The sequence below is a fragment of the Lethenteron reissneri genome, chromosome 21 (genome assembly GCF_015708825.2).
Source record: "Lethenteron reissneri isolate LAM-NWPU_2019-01 chromosome 21, ASM1570882v1, whole genome shotgun sequence".
Lineage (NCBI taxonomy): Eukaryota > Metazoa > Chordata > Hyperoartia > Petromyzontiformes > Petromyzontidae > Lethenteron > Lethenteron reissneri.
This window is the reverse complement of record NC_083799.1, coordinates 20974142-20996674: the sequence shown is the minus strand read 5'-3', so window position 1 is coordinate 20996674 and position 22533 is coordinate 20974142. Positions and strand designations below refer to the sequence as shown.

Genomic DNA, 22533 nt, shown 5'->3' with positions numbered 1-22533 from the left:
GTGCTTAGCGTGCTGTCTGTGTCTGTGTGTGTGTGTCTGTCTGTGTCTGTCTGTGTGTGTCTGCGTGTGTCTGTGTGTGTGTCTGTGCGTGTGTGGTGTGTGAGGAGCGGTGGGTGTAGTGCTTAACGCTACGCTGCGCTACCAACCCGGCGAACCGAGTTCGATTCCCGCTCACGGCCACCACCGGTGACGATTATTTGAACCTCCCCTAGGTCGACTCAGCCTCAAACGAGTAACTGGTGTGGCCTATTAACATCGGCACTTGGGAGACAAAGGCGGCCGGGCGTGGTGGATCCAAGTCCCGGGCGAAGCCGGGTAGTACAGCTAGTGATTTACTAAAGTTACATTGCACACTGGTGCAATTAGAATCCATGTGGTAGGTGTGCACATTGGTGTAAGTACGTGGATTATAAATTAAACATGTGGGTGCTAGCACGCATGTGGGAGGTGTTAAAATGTGAATGAACACATGAGTGTAAGCACATATACATTTGTTGGTATGCACATTTTAATGTTTCCTTGTACAAATATCTTTGTAGTCAAATTCATAAATGAAATGGAGGCTGGCTCCCCATCTTATCTTTGATATTCTTAAAATATATATAGATTTCATATCAGTAACTCATTGAAAAGGCAACAGATTTTAAAAGACCAAAAACTATCGCTCAAGTTGAAGCGGTTCTCAGGGCCACAAAGTCCAACAAGTTCCTAAAGAAGCCTGGGACTACATGGACAACAGTGGCTTGAAAACCTCGTCACTATCATACACAGAATAGGCAAAATCCAGAAAAAAATCTAAGCAAGCCTGAGCCATCGACATTTTTAATATCGCAAATCCACAAGGCGTGCGCTCCAGTTATAGGCCACTATCCCTGTTGTCCTCCACCTCCAAGCTGATGGAGCACAACATACTTGCCAGACTTTCCTCCATTATCGACCCCCAAATGCCTCACAAACAAGCCAGATTTCGAACTGGCCATAGTTGCTTGAACAGATTGTTACTTTCACCACACTCATAGAAGCTGGTTTCCAGCATCAACAGAAAACAAGCACAGCAATTATTGACCTATCTGCTACCTATGACACTGGTTGGTGTCATGGCCTGCTGCTGAAGATGGCCAAAATCATCAGATGCTGTTCTACTGCACACCTAAACGACACGATGTTTATCAGCAACTGTACTTTCAGGGTAAACCTTGCTGGTAAACAGCCAGAAGAAATTTAGAAACAATGGCCTCCCTGAAGACTTGGTACGAGCACGTGACTCTTTAACATAGAGTCATCTGTGTTAGCTGCTGAGGTCGTGACAGGTTTCTTTTTTCATTTCTGTTGCTCTGTGCCCCTGTGCCGTTCCTGTTCTGCTGGAATGTGCACTGATGCCTACTTTATTGAGGGCAATATTGGCATGTAAAAAAAATAAGTGACCTGCCATGTACATCATCTCGTAAGTTCATATATGCAAAAGACACAGTCCTTGCTGCACACGGCACACACTTCAAGAACATTGCCAATACACTCAAAGCTGATCTAACTTTATTGGAGGTATATTTCTATCACTGGAGACTGACCAAATCCTTCTAAAACCACCACAAGTGCTTTACACCTGAACAATCATACAGTAGATGCTACCCTTAATGTTGATTTAAAGCGTCCGTGACTGCAGGAATTCACACTCTCTGGTTCTTTCGGTAAAGTCACGTAGATAAAAAAAATAATAAAAGAACACGACGTTTCGGTCGCAACACAAGCGTCCGTCATCAGGTGAGAAAGAATGATCTGCTGTTGTGGCTTTATATAAGATATCTATATATAGAGGTTATCATGGATTGAAGTCTGACCTTTAAGGTGCATATAAAAGAGATTTGTGCAAAGACCAAATCAAGAATCGCCCTGCTACAAAAACGTGATGTGCTGTAAACTGCCACCTCATCTTGCACTGATCTAATAAGTGCAGCCTGGTCTGGAAGTTCATACACAAAACTGCAAGATGCACAATTAAATAACGCAATGCACATCATAGCCAAAAGACTGAAAACCAACACCAAACTCCAGGCTCCCTGTAATGGCAAACATTCTGCCACCAAATATTCGCAGAGACTTGCAAACTGCAAGGGAGTTTATATCATTCTTGTCAATGACAACCTACCAATAAACTAAGGCCTCAACAATGTACCTCATCACAGACTCAAGTCCCGTTTATTCTGCTGGGAATACACTGTCACCATCCTCAAATCTCACCCAGATCCGGAATAACAATGGTTAACAGAGCAGAACAATGTGGACGCCCAACATAAACACGTAATTTGAGACACAAACATCACATCTCTTGGCTTTGACATTCTTCAGACAATGGTGCACCATCAACTGCATCAGAGCATTAACAGCAGATGCGTACATATCCTTCATAAATGAAAATTAGAGACAAGCCACAGTGCGATTATGGCCATGCCACTCAAACATTGAACCATATAGTAAAGAACTGTAGTCTGCATTCCTTCAACGGAGGAATAGCACTGACGACACGAGCTCTCTACTGAAGCCCTTTTAGTTGCTGCTGGCAGACCTCGACATTGGGATTTAGCTCCTGAAAATATTTGCACAAGAAGAATAATCACAGTGAAATCATATTTAGCAATATTAACTACCCTTGAGCCTAAAAATGGCTTTTGTCACACAATGAATAAACGGACACTGAATCGACGTAAATATGAAAATCATATTCTGGAAAGATACACTGGTTCATACTCTTAGGTTTTTTCGGTAAAGTCACGTAGGTAAATTACTTGATACAGCTGTCGTGGCTGTGACGGTTCCACCTGAAGACGGAGGCTTGTGTTGCTTCCGAAACGTCATGAATTTTTTAATTTGTTTTATTTTACTTTTATTAATTTAAAATGTTTTACCTACGTGACTTTACCGAAAAAACCTAAGAGTATGAATCCTTGCAGTCACGAAAGCTTCAAATCTAGAATACACTGGTTCAGTGAAATGTTATGTATTGCTCAAGGCTAAAATATGTGCAAGATTGGACAAGAACCATTGTTTTAATGGGTGGTGACAGTGTAAGGGATTGACTGCAATACATTGCATTGATGTGATAAAATGCAAAGTCAGATAAATACCAGAAATTTGATGGCACAGTAAGCAACAAATTGCCAACACAAAACAAAATTAACTCGTGGTGAAAACAAAGTAGCATTTATTTTTTACTGTTTTAAAATATAATAGTTTTGTTAACATTACGGATAATGTAATTATATAATATTGAATAGTTTCAGCTCAATCCACAGGGAATGCAAGTTACTATAAATGTTTAAAACTAGTTATGTAACGGCACCAATCACACATGTGCATCATGACACATACAATGCGCAAAGATGGCACGCAGTGGCTACTGTATTGCTGTATTGTTATTTCTCCCCAAGCCCACTTACATTTCTTAACAAACAAAATTATATCTCAGTATGACACCATTTCACGCTACTCTATTCTTGTAAACAACATAATTTGATTGTTTGTCTCCATGCCCAATGGTGGGAAGACTCTTCATGTATCAAGTGTGCTCCGCTGTTGATTATACATTTCATTAACAAATTCATCATGATTTAAACTTATTCTCCTCACATTCATTGATTTATTTGTTCATGGTATGCACGCATTCTATATATTATAATATATATTTAAATGAACAGCCTTTATATACAAAGCAGACTGCTGCTTGTGTGACTGCAGTGGTCAAGAACACTCACATTCCAAACGATTACCGTTAATTAATTACATGAAAAAGTTTCGATTTAAAGCTTTCGTGACTGCAGGGATTCATCTTCTTGGTTCTTTCGGTAAAGTCACGTAGAAGGGAAGTAATAAAATAATAAAACATAATAAAAATAATTATTTTATTTAAATAAAAATAATTATTTAAAAATTATTTTATTTAAATAAAAATAATTATTTAATAAATATTTTATTTAAATAAAAATAATTATTTTTGATTTAAATAAAAATAATTATTTTATTATGTTTTATTTTTATTATTTTATTACTTCCCTTCTACGTGACTTTACCGAAAGAACCAAGAAGATATATGAAAAAGGTTAACCATTTGCCATGGTACAACACAGAAATGGTCCGAATGCCATAAAGTGTATTAATGTAATAGCTAAACATTTTTCTTCAACATCCATTTGCCAGTAGGTGGCGCGTTTCAAATGCCGTACTGTGTGGGGGCCGCACTGACAAGCGGGTAAAAAACTACTGCAAAAATGGAAGCTTCTGCAGGGTGGTCCATAAATCTGGAATCATGGGGAAAAATAACTAATTTCTTTGTTTCTGAAGGCCCAAAATGTCTGAGTAAGGAAGAACAAGTCCAGAAAATTCAACTCAAAGGAAATCGGAGTCAGAGGGAGGTCGCTATTGAATTTAACATAATCCATACCGTGAGCCAATAACACAGAGCTGTGTTTTTCCGATTATTGCAGACTTATGGGACACCCTGTATGTGAACTGAATGTATTTGTGTTTTGAAAGTGGTGTAATGTTCATTGGATAAACGTACACCTATGTTACAGATGTTAAAATGTGTGTAAGTGTTTGCTACGTGTCACCCGCCACGCAGGAAACCCATGAAAACAAGATGTTGCAACGCGAATAATGATCCAAAGAACGCCACATTTATCATGAACACAATAATGCAATGTCTGTATCCAAAAAATGCTGAATCGTAAGGCTCCTTTTCAGGAGGTCCTTGTATTGGGATGTTGCCAATTTAAATGGGAACATGTTGTATAAAACTGAAGTATTGAGGAAATCGAACACATGAGGGAATTACATAAAATGCTCTGAAGACGGATTCTGTTCACTTGCTGCGAGGACTTTAAGGCTTCTCTCCACGCTTGGGGTCTCGCGGTGTGCGGGAGGTCTTAAACTCTGGAGATGTGGGTTCCTGGGGTCTACATGCGGGTAGGGAGTACAGCTTTAAGGTCTCTTGGCTCTAGGGTTTAGTGTCTTGCAGCCAGGGGCTCGCAATGTTAAGAGGTTGGGAGGAGCAACTTCTGAAGAAGCCCCCCCGGGGCTCGCTCGCCGCAGAGAACTAGGAAAGCCGTAAGGCTTGAGGCCTATAGCCGTCTTCCGCCCGCTGAGCGCTCAGCTTAGCCCGCGACGCCTTCCAGACTCACCTGCCGGCTCATGAGCGACTTTATCTTCTGCATGGCCACGATGCCGTGGGCGCCAGGCCGTCGGGGAACGCAGCGGGAGTGAGGGGGACCGTGAGGGTCAGACGGCGGCCGCGTCCAACAGGACCATGACACCGCTCCCGTCCGGCTTGACGGGAATCGATTCTGGCACCGCGTAACGCGGCTAGCGATTCCCGACATCGTGTATCGTGTATAGTTTATCATATACGCTACCATTCTCCATTGTGTTGCGTTGAATTGAAAGGCAATATCGAAAGCAACGTGCTAGTCGCGTCAAAGTATCCGTTAATATAGTTTAGCGATCAGGATTTATCGGTCATTTACTCGAATCGATTATTACAGATTTTTCTCGGTGTATCGATGCCGTAATCGACACAGGGCGGGTTCCGTACACAAGGTGGCCAAGCGCCGTGATTGGTCAGTTCCGAGCGGTCACGTGACATAGGGGGAGGGTGGGGGGGGTCACGTGTGAAGGAGGAATCCGAAGAGCTGTAAAGCGCTTTTTTTCACCAGAAGCCCAGTAGGGGCGGGTCAGAATGTTACACCAACAAACAATGCACAAAAACACAATAGGGGTGCAAAGTATAGGAAAGGTAAACACATCACTTAAATTTCGATTTAAAGCTTTCGTGACTGCAGGGATTCATCTTCTTGGTTCTTTCGGTAAAGTCACGTAGAAGGGAAGTAATAAAATAATAAAAAGAAAACATAATAAATTATTTTATTATGTTTAAAATAAAACATAATAAATTATTTTATTATGTTTAAAATAAAACATAATAAATTATTTTATTTTATTATTACTTTATTCCCTTCTACGTGACTTTACCGAAAGAACCAAGAAGATAAATCACTTAAAAATATATAAAAATAAAAGTAAACTTTTTTTTATCTTACCAGGTAAAGCCCACTTAGCTATGTATTATCTTGTTGTTTTCAGAAGTGAAGAGGCTGAGGGGCGCTGTGCTGAGTCAGGAAATGCTTGCTCAACCTGAGACTGGGCAGGCCATAGTCTCTTTGCTGATGGCTTTAATCTAAGTTGTCTTGTGGTTGTTGTTGTTGTTGTTTGACTTGCATCCCACTGGGATTTTTGCACATAGCGTTGGTGTACAGTGCTTTTTCTGGAAGATTTTGCTGTTTTTTCCTGGATTTTTCTGTTTGCACATAGTCACTTTAAGATGTTTTCTTGTTCGTGTTTTTGTTTTTTTTTGTTGCGGTTGCACCCGATTCAAGAGCCGAATGGCTCACAGGGCTATACCAAATAAATGAAACTGAAACTGCTGTTTGTCCAGAGTTACAGGTGAAAATGCCACTTCTACTGGGGGTCATGATTTGTATTTTACCCTTCCCTGCACGAAATCCTGCAGTTTCACTCGGTGGTAATCATTTTATATCAGAATCGTTATTTCTCCTGGAGAAATCCGATGAGCTATGAAGCTATGTTTCACAGATGCCAAGTAAAGCCCCTAGAGACAAGGCTGACCATTCCACGATCGAGATATTCTACTTCTGTGTAGACATTCAGTGACTAAGTATGATGAGTGTGTTCCAACAACTGGTCTCGCTTCTTTGATGATGCCCACAGTTGTTCCATCTGGTCCAGGAGCTTGTCCATGTTCATACTGTGAACAAGTCTTCATTTCACGTGTGACATCTGGAACATCCTCTTAATCTGAAAATAGTTTTATTCTTGGGATTTTATCTTCAAAAGGGGTTATATATATGACATGACAAGCCTCGTAATGCATATATAAATAATTCACGAAGGTCATTGATGAAACCTTTAAAAAATGTGAGGACAACCACATTAACAAGTCAGTTAGGAAAGTTTTACCATCAACCACATACCGTAATATAAATCAAATCTTGAAAAAACCAGGGCCTAAAATATACCGTATACATATTTTTGTAAAAGTGGATTGGTGACATTAATGGATGACCTATCTTAAGATTTGCTGATAACAGTCATAACAACCAATGGAAACGAACTGAAGTATATGAAACATTAAAAAAGACAACAAAGTGGGACTTAACATAAAAAGGAGATACACAACTGGAAAACACTGCAGTATTTATACACAGTATTTATACCCGGCAGTCACGAAAACTTCAAATCTAGACTGTAGTATTTCCGACAAAGACACCGGCTTTGACCTTTGCCTGACAGCTCAGGGAAGAAGTCTTGAAGGTACTTGAAGGCTGCCGACTCATTATCTACAGCTCTGACAAATTGTTTCATAAGGCCAAATTTGATGTGCATTGGTGGCATCAGCACCTTCTGGGGGTCCACCAGTGGCTCCCACTTGACATTTTTCTTCCCGACAGAGAACTCGGTCCGCTGTGGCCAGTCTCACCTGTGGTAGTGCGCCTTGGTGTCTAAATCTTTCGTAGTAGTTGTTGTATTACTTTAGTATAAATACATGTTAATTTTGATTCATATGTTGTATTTTCTGACTTTATGTGAACGAAAAGACACAAATTCGCCCGTTTTCTCATTGAAAATAGGTACATTTTTAAATAGCACTGTCCTGGTCACAAAAGCAAAGTTGGTGGAGAATAATAGCCATTTTCTGTATTTTTGAGGCATAAGCAATTATGAAATAACACTACCCAGGAACAAAAAAAAATTGTTACACAGTGTAATAGGTGAATTATTTTGAGAAATGCTTAATAACGAATACCAACATCCTATGCTAATTTTGGAATACACTTTGATATATATGGACAACCCTTCTGTACGAATGTAGCCATGTGTATTTGATAAAATTGGGTGTTTTGCACACTAAATAGATCAGCATTTGGAATACGTAAGAACAATGGTTGCACAACACGAGATAGGGCAGAGAAGATTATGCTGACATGTGCTTTGTATTGTTAAACTCTTTTTTCAGACGTGTTTTATCAGCATTTTTGTGCAAATGAAGTGCTTAGAAAATGCACAAGTTTCATTACAGGTATATTATATACGATAGATACTAAAACTGCTGTTGTTACCCGAACATGACTTGTAAATTGATGTTCCTCCTATTGTAAATCTACATCTCACCCAGCTATGTAGGCCACTGGTGTTGTGAAAGTAAAATGCACTAATACAGTTCAGGAAATCCAACCCGAGCCCTCCATGACTTTACGTTTGAAAGTGTAATACAGTACTACTGTGTACACACAAACGCGAAAAAGCACTCAGCCCTTGTGCATAAACCAAGTGGTGTATTGTGGTCTTCTTGTCTGAGGTCACCATCAAAATGATTTTAAGCAATGTGACTAATAGGTCGGTGAGGCCGAGTTAAGGATTTAAGCTTGATGAAAGTTACCATCTCCACGACTTTATTGCGATCACGTAAAGGGTTACAGAGACCGTAGCTTATACGTACGAATCATACTAATTGCGGTATTTAACATTGTGTATTAATTTACGTGTCAGTAATAAAAATAACAGTTAATTACATTCGTAGTGTCGGGGTTGAAGAAGCATGCAGTACTGTATTGAGGCCGCATATACTTAAATAACGTGGACTGTATATATATACTGCATTTACGCAGCTTGAAACAGAGAACTTGGCACAGCAAGTCGAGAATGTTGTACATTGTGGCGCTGAAGTTTTCAGCCTCGAGTCTCGTCCTTTGTCAACACAAAAAACCAAAACGACAGCTGCATTTTATCTCATCACAACCACTACGCAAACTCTGTGAGAACATGCTTTTAACTGCACTTCAACCCCTAAACGCTGACTGCTACCGTACGACTTGCTTGCAAGCAGTAAACAACAATGTTGACTACCGTAGAGTAGCAATTATAAATGAAACGAAATGATTGACCCCGATACTACCGCCCCCCTTGAGCAATGCGATCCGGGCGGCCCAGGAGCTCCCTTCCCCGGCCGAGTCAACTATCCGAGGCCGCTGGCACCTCTCCCCGGAACTACAGGCCTCGTGACACATTGGGGTAAAACATCACTAAAAACACTTGTTTTTACTAAAAACAAGTGTTTTTAATGATGTTTCAAATACGAAGAGCGGATCCAAACCTGACAACTGTTTTTCGCAGACTACTTGTGTATGCTAACTTGTTCCAATACTGTTGTGAAGATTTGTTTTTGTGATTTTTTTTAAGGCTATTCCTTAAATGTAAACATTTAATGTAGTTGTGATATCTGCGGATGTGGCCGTTACGAGGGGTAAACATTGCACCACTCTATACATTCGTCTATTCAAGGCTAGATGAGGGCCTTCCCCACGTCCTGGTTGTTTGCAACTCACACGAGCCGACGTGGGTTTCATGTAGGGAGCAGAGGTACACAGATTATTCTCGCACTGCCATCTGCTGCCCACAAAACCAGGGAAAATACCATTATGAAGCTTCGTTACACACGTTTGTCGTTGTATCTTGCCGACCCGCCCATATCGGGCGTGTGTGAAAGAGCTTCATAGCTCATCAGATTCCCCCTGCAGTCTAAGTAAATATTGACACGCTGAGCCGATGCCGTTTTATTTGTGAAATTCAACGGGAGGCACATTCTTGCATTTGAAACTCATTTCAGTCATTGTGTCAGGGCACATTTTTGTTTCCTCACGTTTATTGCAATGTATATGTCACGTTGAAAACTCAGAACACAATCGCAATGAGCACCAACAGCACCCATCCCTGCAACTGGACGCGGCCGCGACTCGGCGGCGTCTGACGATCCCGTGTGTAAAGCCGCGCGTTTCATTGGTCCTTTGGCCTCGGCTGCCGCGTCCCCATTGGCCACGCGGCTCACCACGTGATAGAAACATGCAACAGCCAATCGGACGCGCTCCGCAGAACGGAACTCGCTTTCGCGCGCGCAGAGAACCCCAGCGCCGTCGACGGCGAAGCGGCCGGGTCTGCGGAGGGATCCCGAGGCGCTACTTTCTCTCTATATAAAGCGCGGCACAACTTTCGCGGCGCATTGGTGAGAGGGCGCGCAGTGTCCCGTCTGCTAAGTTAGTTTGGCACGCAAACTTCGTACTTTATAACAATAGCGTCCCCCCCCCCCCCCCGCTTCGGGTTATTGTTTATTTACTCGAAAGTTTGTCGCTATTATACGAGTACACGTACTCGACGCAACAACACCACACCGAGCATATGGCGGCTGTGGTCTCCGGAGTGGCCCCGGGCACCATCGACTGCGACGGCCCCGAGGAGGAGGGGAGCGCGCGTCGGTGCGGATCTGGCCGAGCAGCAGCGGCCTCTCCCGGGCGGGCGGCGAGGGACGAGCGCCTCGGCGTTGGAGATGGGGCTGCTGCTGTTGCTGCTGCTGCACCCCCCCGCTCCCATGTTCAAACTCAACAACAACAACAGCAGCAGCAGCAGCCGACGGCCAGCAGGAGGCGCCACCGACGGCGTCCCTCGAAGAAGAAGCAGCGGCGTTGGCGGCCCTACCTGTCGCTCTCGTGGGACGAGAAGAAGGCGATGGAGGAGCGTGAGAGCGAACGCGCCGCGCGAATGCGCGCCGAGATGGCGGCCAAGGGGCTGGCTGTGGCCCCGTACAACACCACGCAGTTCCTCATGGACGAGCACGATCGCGAAGAGCCCGACCTGGAGCCCGCGGGCAGCGACGGCGACAACGACGGCGACGAAGACTCGGAAGAGGGCGAGGACGGCGGCGGGGAAGGTGGCGACGACGAGTTGCCGTCGCGGCTGCAAGGCGGTCGCGACGGGTTCCTGCAGCGCGACTTCTCCGAGACGTACGAGCGCTACCACGTGGAGAGCCTGAACGCCATGAGCAAGGGCGAGCTGGTGCGCGAGTACCTGGAGCTGGAGAAGTGCCTCTCTCGCCTGGAGGAGGAGAACCTTCGCCTGCGGGAGTGCCTGGGCGAGCGAGGCTGCTGGAGGGGGCCTGCCGTGGCGTTGGAGACGAAGCCAGCGAGCAGACCTCAAGCCCCGCTTGCTGCTGCTGTCGTTGCTGCTGCTGCTGCTGCACCATCATCATTGCGTTCCCCTCCAGCCGCAGAAATTGTCACGCAGCAACAGCAGCAGCACCAGAGCACAGAGGGCTCTGGTGGTGGTGTAGAGGCTCCTTGCCACGGAGAAGACGGCTCATTGGCGAAATCCCACGACATGCACGCCGGTGGTGGAGGAGGAGATGTGTCGGGAAAGCAGCAGCAGCAGCTGGTGGTGGACCTGCAGGCCGAGGTGGAGCGGCTGCAGAGGGAGAACGGCCGTCTGGCTCACCAGAACGAACTTTTGCAGCAGAAGCAGAAGCAGCAATCGTCGCCCGAGGCGAACGTGATGGAGTGAGAACGCCTCCCATGGGAGAACTGCCCCCCCTCCCCCCCGCACGTGTTGAGAGAGTTGGGGTCGATGGGGGCATGCCATCGTCCACCTTTGTTGGGATTTCATTTGGTCGATTCGCCTCCCCCCCTCCCCAGCCTATACTACTGCTGGCATTCTGATGGCATTTGACAGTGCGCCTAGCCGCTATTATCCTTGGCTCAGCCTCTCTTATTGGATTGTAAAGAAGCTCGTTTGGCCAGAGGGCTGCTGAAAAGTAAACACGGGGCCTGGACTCGGCCAAATGTAATCGTCTTTATTGGAGCAAAGCGCACATTTGGTTTCTGAATTGGAAATTGTGCGCGTTACAAGCCAACTCGATAGGTCTCACGTGCGGAATGTTTCTCCCAAGTCGTTTGTATTCGAGTAAAGATGTCGTTCGTCCTTGTTCTGCGGCGGTTTTAGAATTAATTGCTCATTGTGTTTGTTGTAGTTTATGGTGTCTTTTTTCTGAAAGTGTACCTTTTTTATGTGGTAATATAATTGGGCCAATTTTAAATGCCACCACCATCACCGAGTGAAAACTGTTCAGGACCTGAAATAGTTTTTTTAAATGACAAATAAAAGTTGGTCTCGATTCTAAATTGTTGTAAATAGTACAATTGGTGGGCGTTTGTGACTCTTAATTATGGCTGTGTATTCTGTACAGTAAATGAATTTACAGATATTTCATATTTTGCTTTAAACAATATTTTTGTAATCTAGGCGAACGAGTCTTGCTCGCATCGTGTTTAGAATGTGGATGAAACTTTTAAATCTTGTGCGATTTCTGCATTTAATGCCGTTAAATTAGATTTTAATGCGATGGGTAATTTCGTTGGCAATTTGTCCAATGTAACATTTTATCTGTACACGTATGCAGGACGATGTTTACCCAACTGTTCTCAAGATACAAAACCAGCAAACTTGCAATTGGCTTTTTAACTTATTAAAGTGGGTGCATTTTGACTGACGTGTGTGTGTGTATTCGTTGCCAAGATAACGCGAGTTGCCGCAATTAAAAGCAGCAATTGAGTCGAGACTTGTTTCGCATTTAGCGTGTACACATTTGTAAGAGGGTAAACATAGGTAGTCAAAAGACCTGGCTTCCTGGGTAAATTGCTAATCCTTGTTTTGGTCTCCCTCGTATGAAATCCGTGTCAAAGGGTGCTTTAATTTGACATTGAGTCACCCAAATGGGCAGACAACGACCTGCTGTTTCCGGTTGTTGGTTCGACACTTCACTTGGCAATTGTCACATTTTAAAAGGTCAAAGGAGCAGCCATGCAATAGTCTTACTGCTACTGGGTCCTCTAAGAGGGTATTTGGCCTATTTTTCTAAGCTGGCCAAACGTTTTAGGATGATCGACTCACTGGTGTTACTTATCCTGCTGGACGGGTTGGGATTTAAGAAACGTGCCCATTGTTTCAACTGCCAGGAGATTGATTTGGTGGGGGGGGGGGGGTTTATCCGTAAGAGGAAACCCGAGTTCAGCAAACATACGCCAATGAAAATGAATTTGTACTATACTGGATCCATTGCGCTGTCTTAATAATTATAATGTTGGATATTAGGTTGGGAATCTTTGCATCCTCTACCATATCAAGCGAGCATTCGTAGACCTTCGTGGAGTTAACTTTTTAAATACTCTAAAATCTGAATTGTTAGATACGAGCGGTTTTACCTCTTATTTTTACAACACCTCCGTAGTAGAAATGTGCTGCTTATCAAGAGGTTTTTGTGTTTAAGAGGCCACAAAACTCGAGAATGGAACTGAGCCTCCCTCTAGTGGAGATCCTTCTGCCAGTCGTGCCTTGAGCAAACAACGCCATGGCTGCACCTTTACCTTAATACTGGTCGGAACCTGGTTACACCAGTCCACAGGGGATTATTGTGTCCGTCGTGCAGGGGGGGGCTAGGTGGGGAGGGGCTGGGTGGGGAGGGTGGTGCTGGGTGGGGAGGGGAGGGTTTGGGTGGGGAGAGTGGGGCTGGGAGGGGCTGGGTGGAGAGTGTGGGGCTGGGTGGGGAGGGGCTGGGTGGGGCTGGGTGGGGAGGGGCTGGTCATCCCGTGGTGCCCTTATAAAACTCAACGTTTAACCTACTCACGCCGGCTTGTGCCCGCCCTCACAGTCGGGCATATTTGCGGAATACACCACGCCGCTGTTGACCCTGGCCATTGACCGAGCAACCCAACGTTCCTACCAGCTCCCTCCGCAGGAATGTTTTCTGGACATGTTAACAAAAAATAATTATCCCCTGCTTTGGGGTTGGATGGTAAAAATCACGTGCCGTTTATGCAGGTATCGTTGCTTAATTATTAAAATGTAGACTTGTTTTCCATTTCCTTAATTTGGAACACCAAGCGCAACATCGCCCCCTCCTGGCAGACTAATGTCAGCGTGCAAGCTAGTGCTGTGTTTACCTTTGCCCGCATCTGGACAGATGCTATATTAAAATAAAAGGTCGGCATTAGAATGATTGAGATGTAATGTAAGGTGCTTCGACTTTCAACCAACCTTTAAGTACCAAGTCTCATCATTTACATCGTAAATAGAGATAATCAAATTATTTGTATTCAACAATGTGCTATATAATTTTCAACATGCTCTTTAGTGGATGTATTTCTGCTGCACCAGGGGGTTGTCAAACTGGTTTGCATTATATACTCGATTGCATTGCATGTTTTATTATATTTTGCGAGCATCTGTTGATTGGGAAATGAAAAGACACTGAACTGGGATTTGAGAACCACTTTTTTGTTAAACTCCCAAGAAGCTCGCTGAGCGGAAGAGATACTTAAGTCTTCTGCCTTCCAGGAATGTAGCATGCTGCCTTGTCAATGGGCTCAACTCACACGGTAATTAAACACCTCGAAGTCAGCTTCCAATATTAGATTAAAAACGCCCATTATGGTCGAGTTTAAGCAACTTCAAGTTAAAGCAACACTGACAAGGGTGTACATTCATAAGAGATGCATGTGAGTGCAAATTGGAAAGCATTAAAGTTGCAAACATGCTTTCATCATCAGCTATGATCTATTCAATGCTGGATAAAGGCCTCCCCATGCCAATGCAATCCTTAGCAGTCCTGCAATGCCACATTCCATCTTGCTACTGCACACCGGCAGTTCCCATCACTTAATCTTCATAGTGTTCATCCTCTTGGATATCTCTACTTTCAATTCTATCTCTAAATTTCCCTTCCGGCAAAACGTTCCTTCGGAGTGGGCAGGTAGGAACTTGGTTGGACAGCGCATTCGTGCACGACAGAAAGCTCGCGGTCACGTGACACACTTCAACCAATCCGGGAGCGTACATGTTTGGAAGGGGCTATGCACTACAGATATAATAATCCCTGGTGGGCAGTGTGGAACTGTTGTTCCTACCTGAATTATTCCTTATTGTTCCCTGCCCAAGCCAACTTATTTTCTTTAACAGTCGTTGAGGACTCTCATTGACATTTCTCTGATGCCTGTGTTTCATTTTTTGTGTCTCAGTGTGATTTCCACAACGTAACTTTTCACACTTCTTTGCTTCATTATCAGCCTTTGATCCATTGACTTGATCAGATGTTTCTGATCCATTTGGCAGAGTGTACTATAGATGGAAGAATTATGCATAAATCCACATTTGAGGTCCATTATTTCATTTTTGTTTAAACATTAAACACGTCCATATTATACTGGTAGGAACCTCCTTGTTACACCAGTCCACAGGGGATTATTGTGTCCGTCCGTCCGTCGTGCATTCAAAAATGGGAGGGGTGGTGCTGGGTGGAGAGGGGAGAGTGGGGAGGGGCTGGGTGGGGAGGGAGGGGCTGGGTGGGGAGTGGAGGGTGGGGAGGGGCTGGGTGGGGAGGGGCTGGTCACCCCGTGGTGCCCTTATAAAACTCAACGTTTAACCTACTCACGCCGGCTTGTGCCCGCCCTCACAGTCGGGCATATTTGCGGAATACACCACGCCGCCGTTGACTCTGGCCATTGACCGAGCAACCCAACGTTCCTACCAGCTCCCTCCGCAGGAATGTGTTGCATAAATCCATATTTGTGGTCCAGTATTTCATTTTTGTTTAAACATTAAACACGTCCATATTATTTTCATCCAGGCAGGGCTTTTACTCACTTTTCATAATTCAAATGGTAAAGGTTACTTATTGAAGTGTGACATCTGAAATGCCCCATTTTCCTCCAAAAGCTTATATTTTCTAGTACAAATACGAGTTTGTAAAGGGTATATGATTTTGTTTTGCTGTAGAGATATCTGCATAAATTCCTCTGATAGCTGGACAATTGAAGGGGTCATAATGGGAGCATAAAAACTGATAAAAGAAAGTTGGTGGTTGATGAATCACAATTTTCTCTTGGCATGGTATAATCATAATGTGTGATGGAGACAATGTAAAAAATGAGCAAATCTAGCATTACAAATTGTACTCATTACTATGCTAAAGTGTATAGCTTTAGTAAATACAAATTTCAAGCATTTCGTAACTTTTGTGCAACGATCGCACTGAGCACAGGCACTTGACCGTAAACACGTTCCTTCGGAGTGGGCAGGTAGGAACTTGGTTGGACAGCGCATTCGTGCACGACAGACAGACAAATAATCCCTGGTGGGCAGTGTGGAACCTGCTGTTCCTACCTGTATAAGTGTAGTGTATCGTGTATAGTGTAGTGTGTAGGTTAAACGTTGAGTTTTATAAGGGCACCACGGGGTGACCAGCCCCTCCCCACCCAGCCCCACCCCTCCCACCCCCACCCAGCCGCCCCCTCCCCACACAGCCCCTCCCCACCCTCCCCACCCTCCCCAACCTCCCCACCCAGCCCCTCCCCACCCAGCCCCTCCCCACTCTCCCCTCCCTCCCTCCCCACCCAACCCTCCCCACCCAGCCCCTCCCCACCCTCCCCTCCCTCCCCTCCCTCCCCACCCAGCCCCTCCCCACCCAGCCCCACCCCTCCCACCCCCCCTCCCCTCCCCATATGCACGACAGACAAATAATCCCTGGTGGGCAGTGTGAAACCTGTTGTTCCTACCTGTAATATTTGATCTTACTCCTTGCCTGCAGTCATACCAGAGTCCCTGTTTCATGATGAGAAGGTTTTTTGTTAAAATTACACAACAGGTTGACTAAGTATGGCAGGTTTTTTGGAGGTGGGCAATCAGTACGTTATCAGTAATTGCCCTATTAAAAATTTTTGCTTCCAAAATGTGAATTAAAATTTACCCCACAGGCTCAGAAAACACATCACAAAAGAAACACGCTTCTGCATTTCTCCGAACAGGGAGATGCGTGGACTGAAATCGTACCTCAATGCAGCCCGATTTCAGATGGCAGGTAAACTTGTGCCTGAAAAGTCCTTCAGTGGTGACCATGGAAAAAACAGGACAGCTCCTCTCGTCCATGACCCTGTTACACGTGTGACTTCTTATCCGTGGGTTAAACAATCCGCAACATCGCAGACAAGAGGAGTCGTACAGTGGGCAATACGTTGTTTATTGTTTGTAGGTTTGTGATTAAGATAATGTTGATCTATAGTCAGGGGAAGATACAAGTTAGTTGAACACGTAGGCTTTCGCGACCAATATCCAAAATAGAGGTAAGGGCCAATGCACATTACGACAGGTCTGCCGATTGCCTGATTTTGACAAAAAGAGAGTCACAGCTGCAATTTAATCCAATTCATGTGCATTTTTTAATCCGGGATAACAATAGCTATTATGTTGAAAATAGGATGTTGAATCTTATCCTTGATTTTGCTGATCTGCATTCAACGAGGATGACAGGAATTTCACTGTACACATGGTGGGTCTGCAGGTAAGTGTCGGTCAATGTTCAGTCCGGAAAACTCCTTCATTCTCAAATGTCATCTGACATTTCAACGTGATACTCTGAGGTGGTGTTCTTCTAAGAGGTGCCATATTCCACGTGACATGTTAAACCAATGTATAATTGACCTTTTAGGTTGTTTGTGGTGCCCTTGACAATACAGTAGTGAACACGAGTATCCCAGATACAATTCCACGAGAGTTAAATAATACCTCTTCGTTGCTCAAATGCATTTGTGAACCAAATGCATTTTTAAGGGGTGCAACCTTTTTATGTCTGGAGTCACTCTGCCTGCGTCTTCTGCCAATATACATTGCAATGGAAGCATTTTAATTGACTGAAATCGTACAAGTATCAAAACAACAACAAAAACTCTTAAGCACTATTTTACTCTTTCCTGATTTTCGTTGTTTTTGGTATTTCACGTTTTCTCTTATTGACTGATTGCCAGTAATATGGTGTTCTACTGCAACAATTACAGATCAAATACAGTCATAACTTTAAATTTTCATCGTGATAGAATCATGCCCGGTCTTTGTTTTTTGAAAAGGCATTTTAATAGACATTTATGCAGTCATCTAAGTGCTCACAACAAACCAAGGTCTTATGTATATAATTAAAATATTTTTATAGAAATATAACAGCTCAACCAAGCTTCAGTTTCAGTTTCATTTATTAGGTATAACCCTGTGAGCCATGTGGCTCTTGACTCGGGTGCAACTGCAACAAAACAAAAACATGAACAAGAAACATCTTAAAGTGACTACACGCAACAGAAAAATCCTGGAAAAAACAGCAAAGTCTTCTAGAAAAAACACCATATTTCAAGGCTGTGTGCAAAAATCCCAGTGGGATGCAAGTCAAACAATAACAACCATAAGACAATGTAGATTAAAGTTATCAGGCTAACTGTACTACAACAAACACATATGGCTAAACCAAAACGTTTTCAAAATCACCAAAATAAAGCTATAAAAACAATGTAACAGTGATCATAGGAACTGTGATTCAAATTTAACAATAAACGATATACATAACATGTGCGACCAAACTTTGCAGCCATATTTGGCTGCATGAGTCAATCCATAACAGCAGGAGTATCAGTAGCAAAATCAAAAAAATTCAATACACCTTTAAAGATCAGGACACTATAATCAAAACTCATAATCATATTTTGTAGCGGTCATCCGGAATTATTCTGAATAGCAGTGGCAGCTAGGGGTGTACAACTCCTCTAGAGCAGTATTGAGTGAAGATCTCACAGGTACTGATCCAAGTTGCAGTTTATTGGCGATAGCATTCCAGACCCTGGGGGCATCAATAGAAAAGGCCCTTCCTCCAATATTTGTACGGCGATAAGGAATGTGAAGCTGGTAAATGAGCAAAGACCTTCGGTCACATTTGTTCTTCGAAACAGTGAGGAGACCCAGCAGGTAGTCTGCTGATTTTTTGTAAGTACATCGTGAATAAATAAGATCTGATGCACAAGCCGTCGATCATTAAGAGACGTGAAGTTTGACCCAATGTAGAGATCGCAGTGGTGGGTCCTATATGGGCAGTTCAATGCAAATCTTAAGGCCGAGTGATAAATTGAGTCAAGCTTCTTCTTCTTGCTTAGTCCTTCTGCCGTGGCTCCCTCGGTCTGCTCAAGCACTCCGCCACACTTCACACGAGTATGAGCGACGCGTCACTCCTCACCACCATGACCCACACACCTCCTCCTGTGCCATGCCGGCCCCCATTTATGCTGCTCAGGAGCAGCACTTGCCCCAAAAGCACGTTAAGGCTAAATGTGTTTGTGTGTCAGTACATAGCCTGGCACAAGCGTCGTGGTGACATCACCGCCACTTAGCGGCAAATTGCGGTTGTTGTTGTCACTGTTTGTGTGTTTGTGTGTGTTTGTGTGTGAGTGTTTGTGAGTGTTGAGTTGAATATCTGCACGATTTTAAACGTCCTGGGAGGCCTGCCTACGACCCGTCCTGGGCGTCACTAGGTCGTCTCGTGTGAGCAGCTCACAGACCTACGTTGAACTTTTTTCGCACCGTACACAGCCGACCGCGATAATCGGAGGTGCGGGGGAAGGACAACAAACTAAACACGCAAAAAACTGTTCTAAAGAAAGTATATTTCAATCTGCCCCAGTGGCTTGCTCATATTCATTCATAAACCTTAAAGGATAATAAATACACAATGCGAAAAGCCTGAAGCCTAGGGCTTTAGACGAGGTGCTGGCGAACTTGGCCTTGATAATTTTTAACTCAATAAACAAAGTAAATAATAACTATCCAGCCCAGAAGAATTTCCTCATCAAAACACTACACCAGCACCACCTAGCCAGTGAGTTGGAGCACGTACACCAAGCCCTCAGGATGAACGGATACTCGGACCGTACAATCCGCAAAGCTGTCTGCCCAGCCATGCGGAGACAACCTTCTGAGGATCCAACCAATACCATCACTTTACCGTACATAGCAGGGGTTACCAAAAATATTTCCAAAATCTTAAACAAACAAAAGATCCAGGTTCGTTTCAACACAGTACACAAAATCCGTGATTTAATCCCATCTGTACAGGATGTGATTCCTGACATGCAATACCCTGGTGTCTACAAACGGAGTTGTGGTTGCGGCAGCAGTTATATTGGGGAAACGAAGCGACATGTCTCGGACCGTGTTCGTGAACACAAGGCAGATATGAAACACGGTAGGACCAATACCTCTACCATTGCCGATCATTGTTTTCACACTGTGTGCTCACATGAAATAGATTTTTCCAAGACGGAGGTACTCTGCAAACCTACTGACTACCTTCACAGATTGGTTCATGAAGCCATCCAGATATATAAACACAGACACAACTTCAACCGAGAGGATGGGTACGACTGAGCAATCATTGGAAGGACGTTATTAACCAGGTAAAGTCTTAACTGACTGTGTTTCCATCCTTCCTATTTATGTCAGCTGTTATTTCCGACTCTCTGTGTCTCTCTCTATACCTCTCTCTTAGATCTCTCATGCTCACCCTCCTTTTCTACAGTTACATGCTAATTTCTCACATTAACATCATGCTAATCTCCCACATTAACATAGCCACTTCCGTGCCCTGCAATTTCTCACGTTAACATCATGCTAATCTCTCACATTAACATCATGCTAATCTCTCACATTAACATCATGCTAATGTCTCACATTAACATCACTAGCCCCGGCCACTTCTTTATGACCCTTGGGCTACACCCATTTCAAACCTTTAAAAATAGTCTGCCTCAGCAGCAGACTATGCTTTCCCACTTGATGACGGACGCTTGTGTTGTGCCCGAAACGTTGTGATTTATTTAAATTTTATTTTATACCTACGTGACTTTACCGAAAGAACCAAAGGGTATGGATAGCTTTTGTAGGAAGAAACAACAGTGTTGTAGTACCTTGGGGAATTGAACCTTATGGCGGTACTCCGGGGTACCATAGTACCCCGGCTCTCGCATAATGTCCGTGATGCAGTCGTTTTTAGTCTGTAGATGGTCGGCGATGCGGCAATCGACTCATCTCGACGAGCTGTACACGATGCACTATTCAAAAGCATAATTTTTCGATAACGGATTTTTTTATGCTAATGTTTGACGTTTCGACATCGCGGTGTAGCACCGATTTCGGATTGATTGGTACCCCAGTCGCGGAGTTAAATATACCCCTGGAAAAAGAATGTCCCAGAAATAAAATATTTAATTGCCTCGGCCATTTTGTATTATTTCGTACCCCGGGTACTGCCATAAGGATCAATTATTGTAGGCACCAAAATTATGAAATAGAGGTGGACTAGAGCTGGTGGTTGGAATAATCTTGTTGAAGGCTGACCTTAACCCTTCCCCATTCTGAGACGTCCAGCAAGTTGCAGGGTTGGTCCCGTGAATCTCGAAACACACACGCGGTCATGGGAACGGAATCGGAAGACGTACACGAAAATGATCGGAATGGGAAAGGGTTATTAGCCTAAAGAATACAAATTAGTATTCACACCATATTTCCTACTATGACCTAAGGATCATGGATATTGAAGGTAACACAATCTGAAATGTGTGGAAAAAAGCGTGGAGAGGTGCATTTCTTGGATATACACTAACAGAAGAGGAGCCCATGGATCTAAAAACATGTGCAATTAGCAGAGGTGGGACAAAGTCATTGTTATGCAAGTCCAAGTCGAGTCTGAAGTCATCAAATTCATGACTCGAGTCTGACTCGAGTCCAAGTCACATGACTCGAGTCCACACCTCAGAGGTGGGACAAAGTCATTGTTATGCAAGTCCAAGTCGAGTCTGAAGTCATCAAATTCATGACTCGAGTCTGACTCGAGTCCAAGTCACATGACTCGAGTCCACACCTCAGAGGTGGGACAAAGTCATTGTTATGCAAGTCCAAGTCGAGTCTGAAGTCATCAAATTCATGACTCGAGTCTGACTCGAGTCCAAGTCACATGACTCGAGTCCACACCTCAGAGGTGGGACAAAGTCATTGTTATGCAAGTCCAAGTCGAGTCTGAAGTCATCAAATTCATGACTCGAGTCTGACTCGAGTCCAAGTCACATGACTCGAGTCCACACCTCAGAGGTGGGACAAAGTCATTGTTATGCAAGTCCAAGTCGAGTCTGAAGTCATCAAATTCATGACTCGAGTCTGACTCGAGTCCAAGTCACATGACTCGAGTCCACACCTCTGGCAATTAGAGACTGTTGGGAAAGGTGGGCTCGGGTGAGGACGTGGCACGAGACGGGATGATGGCCGGTGTTGGAGATGAATGCAGTGAGAGCCAAAGGAGATCATGTGCCTGGGAGGATGATCACTGTGGAGTTGAGGCTGATGTGCGGGAGTTAGATGGATTGTTGCATCATGAGATCTTGGGGAGGCTTTCATCCAGCAGTGGAGAGATCATGGCTTAATTTTTTTTTTACAAAAGTGCACCATTGTTTATTCAAACGTAGTTTTGTAGATGGGGTTTGTCTTCATTTTCATTCAACTTATGCTGATATTTATTCCTAGCCTTTTAATAAATAGCTTAGGATGAACATTGAGTGGTTACCAGACAATATTCCGCACACCACATTAATACTGTGTGCATTTCTAATAGATGATAGTGTGAGATATATGTAATACTGCAGTGACAAAGCGGAATATACATGTGGCATTTATCCTGTATATCAAACATCATTGTGTCTGTGTGAAAGGCGTTCATTTCTACAGCTCTCA

At 44.0% G+C, this 22533-nt stretch overlaps 2 protein-coding genes across 3 annotated transcripts in view; one reads left to right on the top strand and one right to left on the bottom strand.

The window, feature by feature from the left end:
- The window catches only part of VPS50 (VPS50 subunit of EARP/GARPII complex), a 106233-nt gene extending 100911 nt beyond the window's left edge, over positions 1-5322 (bottom strand). For both annotated transcript variants that reach the window (XM_061556085.1, XM_061556086.1), the window contains exon 1: positions 5175-5322. In XM_061556085.1, the coding sequence (XP_061412069.1) occupies positions 5175-5207 (33 nt within the window). In that variant the 5' untranslated portion in view covers positions 5208-5322. The remainder of the gene's footprint in view (positions 1-5174) is intronic.
- A 4816-nt stretch (positions 5323-10138) lies between these two features.
- LOC133345381 (protein HEXIM2-like) lies at positions 10139-12435 on the top strand. The gene has a single exon (XM_061556084.1). It carries the CDS (start codon positions 10300-10302, stop codon positions 11452-11454), a length of 1155 nt encoding a protein of 384 aa, XP_061412068.1. The 5' UTR covers positions 10139-10299; the 3' UTR covers positions 11455-12435.
- Positions 12436-22533: the final 10098 nt, after the last annotated feature.